Below are 13,677 nucleotides of genomic sequence, written 5' to 3'. Positions count from 1 at the left end.
ATCTTCCAGAGCGGATTCACCCCGCTGCATATCGCTGCCCACTATGGAAATGTCAACGTGGCCACACTTCTGCTAAACCGAGGGGCAGCGGTTGACTTCACAGCAAGGGTATGACACCACACTGTTAAAAACCGATATGAGCACCTGACAAATGCATGTGGAAATCTGCAGTAGGGGCATCAAATTTTAAAATGCAGTGTTTCAGAGCTAAAAACACCTCCATACAAATTTAAATTTCAGTTTGGGTGGAGATCTAAAACAGACAAATCTGGACACGAGTAGGAGTACAAGGCTGCGGCAACAGATTTTATAGCAAATAAACAATCCAAGGCATTGTTGGCTCTGCTTTTTGTACCTGTATGTGTGATCTTAGCAGTGGGTGTGTTGCAGGTCTTTCAGGAAGAACAAGTTCTGTCAATTAACAATGACCCCCATCTTTTCCTAACTTAAACCAAGCGCTTTCAGTGAGAAAACACTCTTAGTAACTACTGCCGCAAGTTCTTTTGACAGGACATACTAGCATGACCTCTCATGACCTGGATATTAGCTTCTCGTTTTGGCCCAGTGACAATTATTGTTTTATAGGGTTGCCAAATGAGAATTCACAAGGCCAAGTTCTTGGTGACATGCCTTGTCTTTGGTTCTCTGTACCAAACTCAGAGGGTTTGGACCTAGCGTAAACATAACCCTAATCACCCCAAAACCCAAACCTTAGACAGAATACAAGGTTTTATATATGAATATTATTTTAACACAAATACAGACATGAACAAACTTTCTGAGGACCTTTACGCACTTCAGATACAGAAATGCTGCATGTAAGCCACAACAAATTAGAAGGTTCTGGAGGACATATATATACTGTATTCTTGTATAATGCTAACCCTATATCCAATTGTGCACCATTGTCACGTTGGTGAAGATTTTTTTCTCCTCTTTGTTGCATTGATACCACTCAGCCATTGCTGATGTACTTCTTAGTACCGAAGTCAGCAGATCTGTAAAGTTCCCCGTCCTTGTCCACCCATCCCCTCCTATTATTCAGTTCCTCTCAGCCTTGTCACTGTGTGTGGGCTCCGTGATCTACAAGCATTCTCTCACACAAAGCCCTCTCCAGGCGGGGGCCCTCAATTTTTAAACGGATCAAGAAGACACGACCGTTTGAGAGAGGTTTTTAACCAAAGCTTTGAAAAGGCCAGACTTGTAGGCGGTTTTGTGCGTGGCCAAATACCAAATCCGTCCCCACCTCCAGACAGCTCAGCCGTCCAAAAATGATGACTCTCATTTCTAGTCAGGTCTTTTAGAATCTGAATTTTGCCCTTTTATCAAAGATCATCCAGAAAACAACATCAGGTTTATTAGGTCTCACCGAACTAATTGGATAAAAATAACTCCTTGTTCACTTTGTGCCCAAGAACAAAACTCAGATGTATGGAGTCTCTTGAGCATTGCTGGCAGCCGAAATGTTTTAATTCTATATATGTAATTTATGTACATAATGCATGCAATTATTTATCGGAATGAGTCCCCCCATTTGTATTTCTTTATCACATACATATATATATATATATATATTTTTTTTTTCAATATCCTTCATTTTAAACCCATGTTGTGCCCAAGTAAGTAAGACAAATCTATAATCTGTGTTTCTGTCCAATCTGCAGAATGGGATCACCCCCCTGCATGTGGCCTCTAAGCGCGGCAACACTAACATGGTCCGCTTGTTGCTGGACCGTGGCTCTCAGATTGACGCCAAAACAAGGGTGAGTATCCATCACATTTAAACCGCAGAACAATAACACAGCCCCTCTTCCCTCCTCTTCACTCATTCCGAACAATTTCTCCATGATTACACACTCGCTGTTTGTGATTGAACGCTCTCAGGGCGAATGTTTCATCCACAGCAGCAAAAAATAATGTTGACGGTCATGTCCATTAGCTGATAACAGATGTGAACTGCTGTTGGTTTAATTGCAGACAGTAGGTCAGTGGATTATAGTCAGTGTCACAGTGGATATCCTGACCTCTGCTCTGTTATTTTGTCGTGTGCCAAATACGTTGAATGAGCTAACGTTATTAGCTCATTCTCATTATTATCATTCAACTGACATCTCCATTGAAGCATTGACATCATTTAATTATGACCACCTTTGTTCTTTAGCATCCAGCCATGTCAGGGTTAGCATGTAATGGATGTCCTTCAATAATACTAGAGTTTTGTGTTTGTGTTCTGTAGGATGGTCTGACTCCCCTACACTGTGCAGCTCGAAGTGGACACGATACAGCTGTGGAGCTGCTGCTGGAGAGAGGAGCTCCTCTGTTGGCCAGGACCAAGGTTTGTCACATGTTCTTTCACCATTTACGCCAGGAACATGATACCGGCTCTGTAATAACCCAACTCAACAAACACAGACGGTATTTGGGCAACTCATGGATTTTAATTCTGTGGAATATACCGTAACGGACGCCGGATCTTAAATGCACCCCATTTCTTCTACTTTGCATTGCAACTTCCATGTCAATGTTCTGCAATGCTGACCTGCAGACACGCAAAGCACCTGATTGTTTGTGTCATAGACTGTATAAATATGGACAATGTGTCGCCACTTCCTTGAAAAAAAGTATTTGACTGTATTTCAGTGTTTTGGTTCGGCCCAAGTCCCACCCACTAACACAGAGGGGGTGTTCATTGATAATGAATATATATGACTCGATTTAATTGCCTGATCCGACACAGTGATCAGCTCATCAGACAGAAAATACTGTGTAATTTGAACCCGACATTAATTTGATGTTGGCAACACTTTCCCAGCACTGCATGATTTATTTTTTTACAGAGATTTACCCTTCCAGACTTGGTAGCTGCCCAGTGCCGGGAACATTTCTGGTTGGCAGGAGTTGATAAATGGACTAAAGACACCGCTTTTAAAAGTGGCAAGACTGGAGATATTTCTTGCTCACTCTACTGTGCCACAACTCAATCAATAATGAAACCACATGCAAATGACAGTTATCCAGTTCATGGTATATCCAAAAAACAAGAAGATGTTTCTTGAAGATGTAGCTTTTTGAATGAAACGTCTTCAAGAAACTCTCCCAAGTTTAGCTGCCCTTGTTTCAGCTTGTTGTTTTTTGGAATATAAGATACAAATGAGGCAACTTTGGAGTTCCTGGAAAGCATTACTTCATTTAGAGGTAGATTAGCAGTGTTAATCCTTATTCACACAGGATTAAGATCACATTATTACAAATTACAAGAAGTTCCCCAGGTAAAACTAGTCCCATGCAAATAGGGCTTTAGTGCATAGGTTCTTGGCTAAACATGTCAAGTATTCCTCCCCTTTAGACTTTAAATAAAAGCAACACTTTAAAGATGCCTTAATCAAAAGCTTTGGTCACGTGGTTGCTCTTTTTAGCAAACTGTTGCTAGTTTGGGCTTCTGACAGTGCACACGACAGTACTAACAGTGCAAGACTGAGAGACAGTACAAAGACAAACAACACAATACAGACACTGCAAAACATTTGGGAGACAATGCAAACAGTATTAGCGAAATATACTAAGAAATAATTTGTTACTCCACAGGCAATGCACTGTGGACACATCTGAGCTTTTGCTTTGCCTGGAAACAGCTGCCTTCTGCTGCTAGAGACAAGGTTTATGGGGACAGGAAGTCTAAAGCAAAGCCTTAAAGTTTCAAACTGTAAAACCAGGACAGTGAGCTTGGAGAAAAAAAACTGGGAACTGAAGATTCAGGCGTTAATCAGACATAGAGTGTTTCTTAACGGGGCACTAAACAAGATGTTTATAAGAACATTGACTCAGCTGACTAACACACATGAGAGTGTCCTTTCAGTCGTCATGTACTACGCCCCGATCTTAGCTGTACCTTAATGCGGCTGTTGTTTGCCCAGGTCAAACTAAAAGGCCTTTTTTTTTGTTTCACTTTCAGAACGGGCTGTCTCCTCTCCACATGGCGGCGCAGGGCGACCACGTCGAATGCGTCAAACACCTTTTACAACACAAGGCTCCCGTTGACGATGTGACTCTGGACTACCTGACGGCGCTGCACGTGGCAGCTCACTGCGGCCACTACAAGGTCACCAAGCTCCTGCTGGACAAGAGGGCAAACCCCAACGCCAGGGCACTGGTAGGTCACGAAGAGACTGTTTAGCAACCAACACATAAATCTTTGACCAGTTTACTCATAATCATTAAGCAAATTGAATGTTTAGCTGTACTTAATATTGCTTGTGCACCACGTTTCCTCCGCAGAATGGCTTCACTCCACTGCACATAGCCTGTAAGAAGAACCGAGTGAAGGTGATGGAGCTGCTGGTCAAGTATGGAGCCTCCATCCAGGCCATAACAGAGGTGAGTCTTTTCTTGACTATGACTAAGACTTAAGGCTCATTTAAAGTACTGCAGGACATAGACTTTGTTTGTACTTCCTGCTTCGCTTTCAACAAAGGCAACTGAAACCTTGGCCGAAATTTCGCCGAAGACGAGTCGTACAAATTCTTGTACCTTTGAACCTCCTCAGTTAACCTTTCCTTGATGTGTTCCATCTTTATTGATCCAAAACAATCGATTCAAAAAATTGCGGAGATGTAGAAGCAGCTGGAAATACTAAAGCGGAAACATGCTACTACCAAGCGGACCAATCACAGCTCTTGCCGTCTTTGTTGCTGCAGCGGGTAGTTACATTTCTGGGGAGGTTAGGGCGTTAGGGTCTAGGTCCAATTGACACAGAATGCATGCACACAAGCCTTTAACTTACATTCTGTCCCTGCGTCTCTACCTCGTCCTGTGTGCAGTCCGGCCTGACTCCCATCCACGTAGCAGCCTTCATGGGTCACCTGAACATCGTCCTGCTCCTGCTGCAGAACGGAGCCTCGCCGGACGTCAGCAATATCGTGAGTGACGGGAAAACGAGCCAATCAGGGGACAATACGATGCTGCATTCTTCATTACAAACGTTGCTATAGCTCGTTGATATTGCTGGGTTTAACACATGTTAACGCTGTGTGCTTTGTGAACAGCGTGGGGAGACGGCGTTACACATGGCAGCCAGGGCAGGTCAGGTGGAGGTGGTCAGATGTCTGCTGAGGAACGGAGCAATTGTGGATGCTCGGGCACGGGTGAGTCTGCTGTCATTTTTGCTGTTAATCCTCATTGTTGTGAAGAATATGAAACTTTGTAGTTAGAGCCGTCTTGTGTCCCGTTCAGGAGGACCAGACTCCCCTTCACATCGCGTCCCGTCTGGGGAAAACCGAGATCGTGCAGCTGCTGCTGCAGCACATGGCCCACCCCGACGCCGCCACCACCAACGGCTACACCCCCCTCCACATCTCCGCAAGGGAGGGGCAGGTGGAGACTGCCTCGGTCCTGCTGGAGGCCGGGGCTTCACACTCGCTGGCCACCAAGGTGGGTACAGGAGTTGATTGCTGTAAATGCAGTTAGTACAACCACATTCTGAGGCAATCCCTCAAGCTGACAGGTCTTCTGACTCCACCTCTTCCTGCTCACGCAAGCGAGCCAGACAATAGCTACAGGTGACAGCAGTGACATTAGATTACCAGTGAAAAGAAACGTTAATTCTCGTGTACAAAAGGCCCAGAACATAGGGCATTCTGATTCTGAATATAAGATGAGAAAAGAGAGATAAGGTATTACTTGTCACATGCACAGCCATACACAGTACAATGCACAGTGAAATGTGAGACTCAAGAGTTCAGGCTGAAGGACAGGACTTGAATGAAAACAGTTCCAAATAGACACAAAAAAAAAAGATCAGGAGGAGCTGGCTGGCAAAAAAAAAGCCTGGAGCGTGGGCTGCACCTGGAGCAAACAAAGAAAAGCAGGTTAATCGGTTTGTGCGCGAAGGAAATAGGCTGAACGACAGTAACTGGTTCGCGTGTTACTACCACGGGGGCAAACTGAAGAACTGGTGATGAGTGGGAGAGGGGAAAGTCCTTAAGTAGGGTTCGGCTTGACTGGGTGGCGAGAAGCAGGTGAGATGTCAGCCCAGCCCCAGCGTCTAACCACCAGCAACAGCTCAACTCTGCAAAAAAAGAAACCAAACAAACACAAAAGCAAACCAATAGAGGGCGGCAAGTCGCAGCTGTGTCAATAAAGTGCAGTGTTTTGTTTTAGTGATATTTGAAAGTCCAGTCCAGAGCAGACGGATGGCATGGACATACAAACTCTTCTTCAGCCTCTCGGTTTTTGTCCTCAGGCGGCGGAAACGCCGGCAACTGCGCAAGCTCCAAAAAAAGCGCAATTTCCCATAACAACTTTTTCTTTTTTGGCGAGCTCCTCCTTGCTCTGCAAATGCCTCCAAACCACATTCCCCAAGTGATGCCTGCCAGGTGCATGAAGCTACATTTAGATTTATCGGAAACCACGTCTTAAAGATCAGGTGTGGCCGACGTCGCGATCACGGTGCAGGAGCCTCGGATAAAGAGGTCACGGTGTTACCGTATCTGCAGGCCTCTGTCTGGTTGACCCACTTCTGATGAATGATTGATGAGGCCGTAAAGCTCCTGCAATTTGGTCTGAATTGTGCACGCTCTCCAAGCGACTCCTCATAATCACTGTTTAACTGACGGGGGAGGGGCAGGTGGGGGGCTCTCCAATCTGCACCTAGCTCAGGACAGACTAGCCCTCTGGTTTATTAAGAAGGGGCGAGACAAAGCGTTTTTGTGACGCAGCATTCGTCGCAGTTCATGGCTCCTGAAGCTTCTCTCCTAGTCTTGATGAGTCTCTCGCTGGCTTTTCTCCGGGGACGAAGGGTGTGGCCGTCGCTACAGAAACCAAACCAGGGAAATTTGTCACGCCGTGGCGCAAAGTGTGGCACCGGCCATCTAAACATCCATGTTTGTAATCGTCTTTACAAGTCTTTCTTGCTCACAGTGTTCTATGTTCTATGTTCAGCGTTCTCCTGTTCTGCACCTATTACATCAGATGAATCCAGGGATTGACGAACAAAGGACTGCTCCCTCAACGGACAGGGCTTGGTCATAAACACACTGATCATGTGGTTTTATGTCAGACCCATGCCTCGGTATTTTAAAACGGTTAAAGTGCGCCCTCTGCTGGCTTCAATGCGAAACTTGAATTAAATGTATGGTGGAGGTTTTTAAGTTGCCTGGAATTGCATCAGCATGTCAGGAAGATGGGCTTTCACTATTGTTTTTGTGACATTAACAAAACAGACACTTGTGATGCTACAGTGAATCACGGTGGCCACAACAACCGTAATATCAAGGAGACTTTTCTATCCAACAAAGACGTATTAATTACACATTTGGTCAAAATGATGGCCATTGTTTAGAGTTTTAGAGATCTCATGTGCATTTTCTTGAGAGAAAAAAAGACATAAATATTCAGAGGAACTAGAAAACACAAACATAACCTGACTGAGATTGTTGAAATCTTAAACCATATTCCTGAAAGAAACTTAACAGTTCGTCTAGGTGCTGCCTAGCTTGGTTTGGAAGCGTAGTAGCATCCGACTGCTGTGTATTTCATGTGGTTTTCATCTAGTCAAACTGCCTTTTAATAACATTTTATAGTGGTTTAATTCATGATTAGCTGTTCAGTACAAATGGACAAGAGAGCCTTCGTCCAGCATCCTTTGGATGTCTCAAGAATTGAGTGCAGCATAGGGATGATTTTCTGGAAGGTCTATGGAAAAGTTTGAATTATTGGCCAAAAATGCATGGTGTGCAGGTTTTACTAGTTGCGTGCACTTCTATCTACTTATAAGTTCCCTTGCTACTCCTTTAAATCCTAATCTGAGGCGTACAAACCTCTCCACACTGTGAAGGGCTTTAGGAACAATCATGCAGCATGTTGGTGTCCCTCAAGGAAGACTGTCAGTGCCACTTATTTTTCGATCGCAGCCTTTGTGAACTGAAAAGCATCCATGTTTGATGCAAGGACTAGTTATGCGCAGGCTGACCCATAACCTGTAGGTCGCACTAGTTAGCTGGAAACTATCCCATGTATGGACAGGTTATGTCCAGTGACAAAACAGCATCTCGACTAAGTTTTAAACAACTTACATGAACATTGCATTCAATATTTACCCTTCTCCTCTTTTGAACTCTCATGTAAACATACTGGAGGGTGCAGGTGCCATGTCCCAGCTGTCAGCGTGCTGTTGCAGGGGATCAAAAGGATTATAGAGACACACCGCTGCCTGTATCATCCTATTCCTTTCACCTTTCTATGATCATTCATTTGCGTCTGTGCTGCCGGCTATACACGAACAGACCCAGCTGCCTCTCTAGCCAAATACGTCAAGACGGGCATGTCTGCAGATATACAGTATCATGATTGTAGTATTGGTGTTTGGCGTAAGCAGTTAGTCCGCACTGACCGACCACTACAGTTACAGCCCACCTACAGTACATAATTGAAGGTCGTGCATCTTAAAATAGCAACGCTGCGAAGCCTAATGCGACTATAAATCTCCACCTTAATAAACCCAGCCAGCTGCATGAAATGGCAAGGTGCACTTGCTGATTACTTTAATACATCTTATGTGACTCTGTTACAGGCTCAGTTAAAGGCCTTTTTTTTCCACTGCAAACCGTTTGACATGCTAGTTCATGGTGGTTGAATTCCATTTAGCGGCTCTGGTTTCAGGCTAGTATTGGCTCATTCTAGTTCCCTGTCACATGGACGTGTAGGCTTTTTCCGACAATATCCAAAAAGCAGTTAAGAAACTGGACTTGTAGAGCTTTTTTGAGAAGACGTTTCGCCACTCATCCACTCGTAGCTTCTTCAGTTTTAAGGGACTGGTGGGAAGTTGAGGTTTAAGTAGGAACATCTGAGGCTGTAGCCCATCGGAAACTTACTTGTTTACGCTTTTTGGATATACCATGACCTTCACAGACTTTTTCCTACAATGACAAATGTTGGGAATGGAATACCACCAAGATGCTTGCGGACTATGCTTTCTCCAGGGCTTTGAAGAACCTGCTACAGCACTAAAGCAGAAAATAGTCACCTCAGTTTATACGAAAACACTGCTGCATGGTCACCGAATGCATAATTGCATTGAGTGTCTTTGTTAAGATAATGGGTGTCTGCTGTCTTTCCGAACACTCCTCAGTGTGTCCTCTTTTGTTGTTTTCTCCACAGAAGGGTTTCACTCCCCTGCATGTGGCCTCTAAGTATGGAAGCCTGGATGTAGCCAAGCTCCTGCTGCAGCGCCACGCTCCACCTGATTCTGCTGGGAAGGTATGCATCTAAAAAAAAAAAAAAAAAAATTCTTCTTTTAATATTCAAACCCTTTCTGTAAATTTAAATTCACGTAGTGTTTTGATGGTTTTCTGTATTGAGTTTAAGTTGACTGCAACAGCACTGGTAAGCCTAGGATTGGATAACACAGATTTATCACAAAAAACGTAAAACTAAACAACTGCCTACCCAGTTATCCTACCAGCTTTTGATGTCTTAATATAACTCTAATTCTCTTAGCCCTTATAACACTCCTTATTAACTTTGTGTGTGTGTGTTGTCGTTACTGCCTTGTTGCTGCACTAACCGTTTAATCCACGTCCACTCACCATCCCTCCCTTCCAGAACGGCCTCACCCCGCTCCATGTCGCAGCACACTATGATAACCAGAAGGTGGCGCTCCTGCTTTTGGATAAAGGAGCGTCGCCTCACACCATGGCCAAGGTGAGAGTCCGCAGTGAACGAAGGATGGGGCCTTAGGTGTCGACAGAAGGGTTAGGGTTCACACACAAGGACGTATGACACGGCACAAACCACACCAGCACACCTGTGAATCTTGGTTTTGGAAATTGACTCCACCCCTTTTTGGAGGAAAACAAATAACGCAAGCCATAGACTTTAAGCTAAAACATTGGTAAAAGACTGGTGTGCTGAGTTTAAGATTGTATTTTGAACATCTACCCACTTGAAACTCACATGACTAGGGTCCATTAACATCAGATACTCACTCACTTTTTCAGATTAACATGGGTGTTGTCCTGTTTTTGCACACATACACCCTTTCCACATAAAACCTAAGCTCCCCACTAGTATTTTACAACTAAAGATAGATGATTATCCATGTCCATCCAGGTCCCTTCAGTCTTTTAGCATCAAGCTACTGTAGTAACGCCACTCGCAGATGACTATACAACAGAAAAGGCCTCTCATTAGTTAGTACTTCTCTGCCTTGTTGTCAGAATTTCCATTATAACTGTGTCAAAGGACAAAAGCGTTGCAGTTTAACCCTTGAAAAAGGAGTCCAGATGAGATATTGCCAGTCTGATCTGATGAAACTCAATCACTATAAATCTGCCTTGAAAATATGGTTAGAATCACTTCTCACCAAGTAGGACTGGTGTTGCAAAGTTTTTGCTTTGTTGGCTCATTACTAAAAGCCCGTTTTAAATTGACAAGCTGAAGTGATTTGAAAGGTCAGTGACTTTCTGTTGCTGGCAGTTCTGTAATAGACGCTTCTAGTCTTGCTCGGTTTTCTAAAACTTTAGCGTCAGACTGGAGGAGACAGTGCCTTTTGTTGTCTCAGCTGCAGATGAATCCACATTTTATTCTCTAGTGGATGAGCAGTGAATGTGGCATTGAGTCACGATGAACTACAATGTGTAGCCAGTGCAACAGTGTGGATCGCTGGAGTGCTGTCAGTGGTTTAAGGGACAGAAATAGAAGTTATCCAACTTTCATAGAGACACAGTGCTTGTTATTTGGGATAGAGTCACTTCTGGCTTGATTTGTTGGCAGTGGAAACAGTACGAGCCAGCCTTCACCTTTAGACGCTAGTCAGAAGTCTTCTACAACATGCAATGCCGGCTGACTTCCAGCAGTAACACCGCTGTCCGTCCTGATACAGAATGGCTACACGCCCCTGCACATTGCGGCTAAGAAGAACCAGATGGAAATCGCCACGGTGCTGCTGCAGTACGGAGCAGAGACCAACATCCTGACCAAGCAGGGTGTCACTCCGCTCCATCTGGCCTCCCAGGAGGGTCACGCAGACATGGCTACCCTCCTAATCACCAAGGGAGCCCAGATCAACGTTCCCACCAAGGTACCGTAGCAATGTCCTTTAACCATACCTAGCTCTGCAAGGTATGTTAGACAAGTTTCGCCTTGCTACTCTGAATTTAAGCTGAATACTATTTAATGAACCAGAATGTCACAAAGTCTGAATATCTTAAATATTGTAAACATTGTAAAAATAAGAAATACAACCTTAAGCAAACATGCATTTTCCTCTATGACCTCATATTAGCTTCATCACTATTCTGTGTGCGTTTCTCATGCAGAGTGGCCTGACTGCCCTCCATCTGGCAGCCCAGGAGGACAAAGTAGCTGTTGCCGAGATCCTAGCCAAAAACGGAGCCAGCCTCGACCAGCAGACCAAAGTATGACAATATGTTTATTTTCTGCGTGCACCTTTTGCAAGATGATGGTGTTCCTAGCCCTGTCCAGATATGCGTAATTCATCATTTTCAGCAGAAACGATACATCGACAGTGCGGTATTTTTGTTTTATTCACGACTGGAGGACTAAAATGGATTTGTTGTTGTTGTTTCACAGTTGGGCTACACCCCGCTAATTGTAGCATGTCACTACGGCAATGCCAAGATGGTCAATTTCCTGCTTCAGAACGGAGCCAGCGTCAACGCCAAGACTAAGGTACTGGAGCGAGTCGAGCGATATCAGCTTCATGAGCAATTTATCACTCAGAAATTATCACTTTTCTAGATTAGCTGTAAGCTTTTTGTGTTTTTGAATTTTCGATATCTTACTACTCCTGCTAAACTGTTAACGTGCACTTTTTTATCGTAGCATGTTTTATACGCGTAATATCTTAATATTTGAAGCCATGTCAATGATTCAGTTTGACATATTAATCTCCTTGTCTCCTCTCCAGAACGGATACACTCCCCTTCACCAGGCAGCCCAGCAGGGGAACACACACATCATTAATGTACTGCTGCAGTACGGTGCCAAACCCAACGCGATCACTGTGGTACGTAAACACACGTCCGTGCAAACATACGTCCGTGCACGGTAGGAGTAGCTACGCAAATATTTTTTTTGTTCTTTTTTTTTTTTTTTCTCGTCCAGAATGGTAACACTGCACTGGGCATTGCTCGGAGGCTGGGCTACATCTCCGTGGTGGACACACTGAGGGTCGTCACTGAGGAGATCATTACCACCACAACGGTACGCCAAACCCACCCAGAACATTTAGTACTTTTTAAGCCCTTGAATTAATACCTTGAATTCTACTTCCTGCTCTCCGATTTTTTCTGTCTGTAGTTCTTCTATCTATCTATCTATCTGAACTGAACTAAGTGCGTCACATGGACTATATTTAACGGCATCCCTTTCCTCTGTGCTGCCAGACCGTGACAGAGAAACACAAGCTGAACGTGCCAGAGACCATGACAGAAGTACTGGATGTATCCGACGAAGAGGGTGAGTCACGCTGGAGCTTGTCGACCCACATTCCAGCTCTCGAATGGGAAGAGCTTTTCCCTCGGTGTACCTCAACCCCGTGTTCAACTGTTGATCAGTTAAATTAACTAGATCAACTCTCCGTTGCACAACAAATCCCTTTCTTCTTTATTTGCTCTGCCCAAATGAGCTTATTGGTCAGTTGGCTTACACCCGCTGTGCACAATTTGTAACGCAGTTCAGCAGCTAAAGAGCCAGATTGTTTTTTGTTGTTGAGACCAAATATCTAAGAGAAGAGTATTTGACCAACATCCATGAGGCGGAGGTTAAGGTTCAGATTTTTATGAGGCAGTGAGTGACTGCGCTCTTCGCCTACAGCGTGGAAAACCATCGACGATGACGAAATGTCAGACGACCTCATAGACGAGGAAGGTATTCAGCATGGGGCAGACGTGTGAGGGCTCGGTGTGCAGATTTTAGCAGGAGACAGAGTACTCTGCTGTGCATGATGAATGAGCCTGTAGCTACTGTCGTTTGGTTAGAGGCTACCTTACTAACGGTTTCATGGTGTTAAGTAAGAAGGAGGGGGTTCATATATTTGAATTTGGAATGAAAGAAGAATTTCTAACCCAGTTAGACCACTCGAGGAAGTACCGTCTCCCTGGTGTGCCGCCAGACTAATCCCATCTCATCTCAGGCTCAGCTGCATCAGGGGGATGCTAGCATTAGAATAACAAGATTCATTTGATAGCCAGGAGGTGTCATTTGTGTAGTTGACAATAACTTTGGAGTTTCTCTAATTTCAAATTACTTTGAGGAGTGGGTTAAGAAGGAGCAGGGGAAGATTCAGCTACACATGGACATGATAACAGACTGAATTGTGTTTCTATCTTCTTACACTCTTCCCTCTCCAGGTAGCCAGTATACTCTTGGCACCAGAACCTCTCTGTCTAACTACAGTATGTCTCTCAGTTGTTCTGCTGGCCTTATAGCATAACGCTTTCTGCCAGACCTGGGCCAAATACAGTCAAAGTGTATAACTACAGCTCCAGTATTCACCCTAGTAGCCTGCAGCTTTACTTCACCCCGAGCTGCTATGGTATCATTACCATAAAAACAACGGCACTGGAGGTCATGCATGTACAATGAATATAAGCAGCGGTTTGTAGCGTTGTGTTGATGAGAATATAAATTTATAGTATTGGGCATGTGGCTCAATTGTAT

At 44.3% G+C, this 13,677-nt stretch overlaps 1 protein-coding gene across 1 annotated transcript in view; it reads left to right on the top strand.

Annotated features, from left to right (window-relative positions):
- The window catches only part of ank2b (ankyrin 2b, neuronal), a gene marked incomplete at its 5' end in the record, with an annotated part of 74,450 nt that overhangs the window by 22,659 nt on the left and 38,114 nt on the right, over window positions 1–13,677 (top strand). The window contains 16 exons of the mRNA XM_084548355.1: window positions 10–108; window positions 1,665–1,763; window positions 2,237–2,335; window positions 3,953–4,150; window positions 4,276–4,374; window positions 4,818–4,916; window positions 5,043–5,141; window positions 5,230–5,427; window positions 9,154–9,252; window positions 9,598–9,696; window positions 10,877–11,074; window positions 11,313–11,411; window positions 11,587–11,685; window positions 11,924–12,022; window positions 12,121–12,219; window positions 12,402–12,474. Of these exons, the coding sequence (XP_084404481.1) occupies window positions 10–108; window positions 1,665–1,763; window positions 2,237–2,335; window positions 3,953–4,150; window positions 4,276–4,374; window positions 4,818–4,916; window positions 5,043–5,141; window positions 5,230–5,427; window positions 9,154–9,252; window positions 9,598–9,696; window positions 10,877–11,074; window positions 11,313–11,411; window positions 11,587–11,685; window positions 11,924–12,022; window positions 12,121–12,219; window positions 12,402–12,474 (1,855 nt within the window). The remainder of the gene's footprint in view (window positions 1–9; window positions 109–1,664; window positions 1,764–2,236; window positions 2,336–3,952; window positions 4,151–4,275; window positions 4,375–4,817; window positions 4,917–5,042; window positions 5,142–5,229; window positions 5,428–9,153; window positions 9,253–9,597; window positions 9,697–10,876; window positions 11,075–11,312; window positions 11,412–11,586; window positions 11,686–11,923; window positions 12,023–12,120; window positions 12,220–12,401; window positions 12,475–13,677) is intronic.

The sequence above is a fragment of the Chelon labrosus genome, assembly GCF_963514085.1.
Source record: "Chelon labrosus genome assembly, chromosome: 1".
NCBI classification, from domain to species: Eukaryota; Metazoa; Chordata; class Actinopteri; order Mugiliformes; family Mugilidae; genus Chelon; species Chelon labrosus.
The sequence above is the reverse complement of the archived record's forward strand: the minus strand, read 5'-3'. Positions and strand labels throughout refer to the sequence as shown.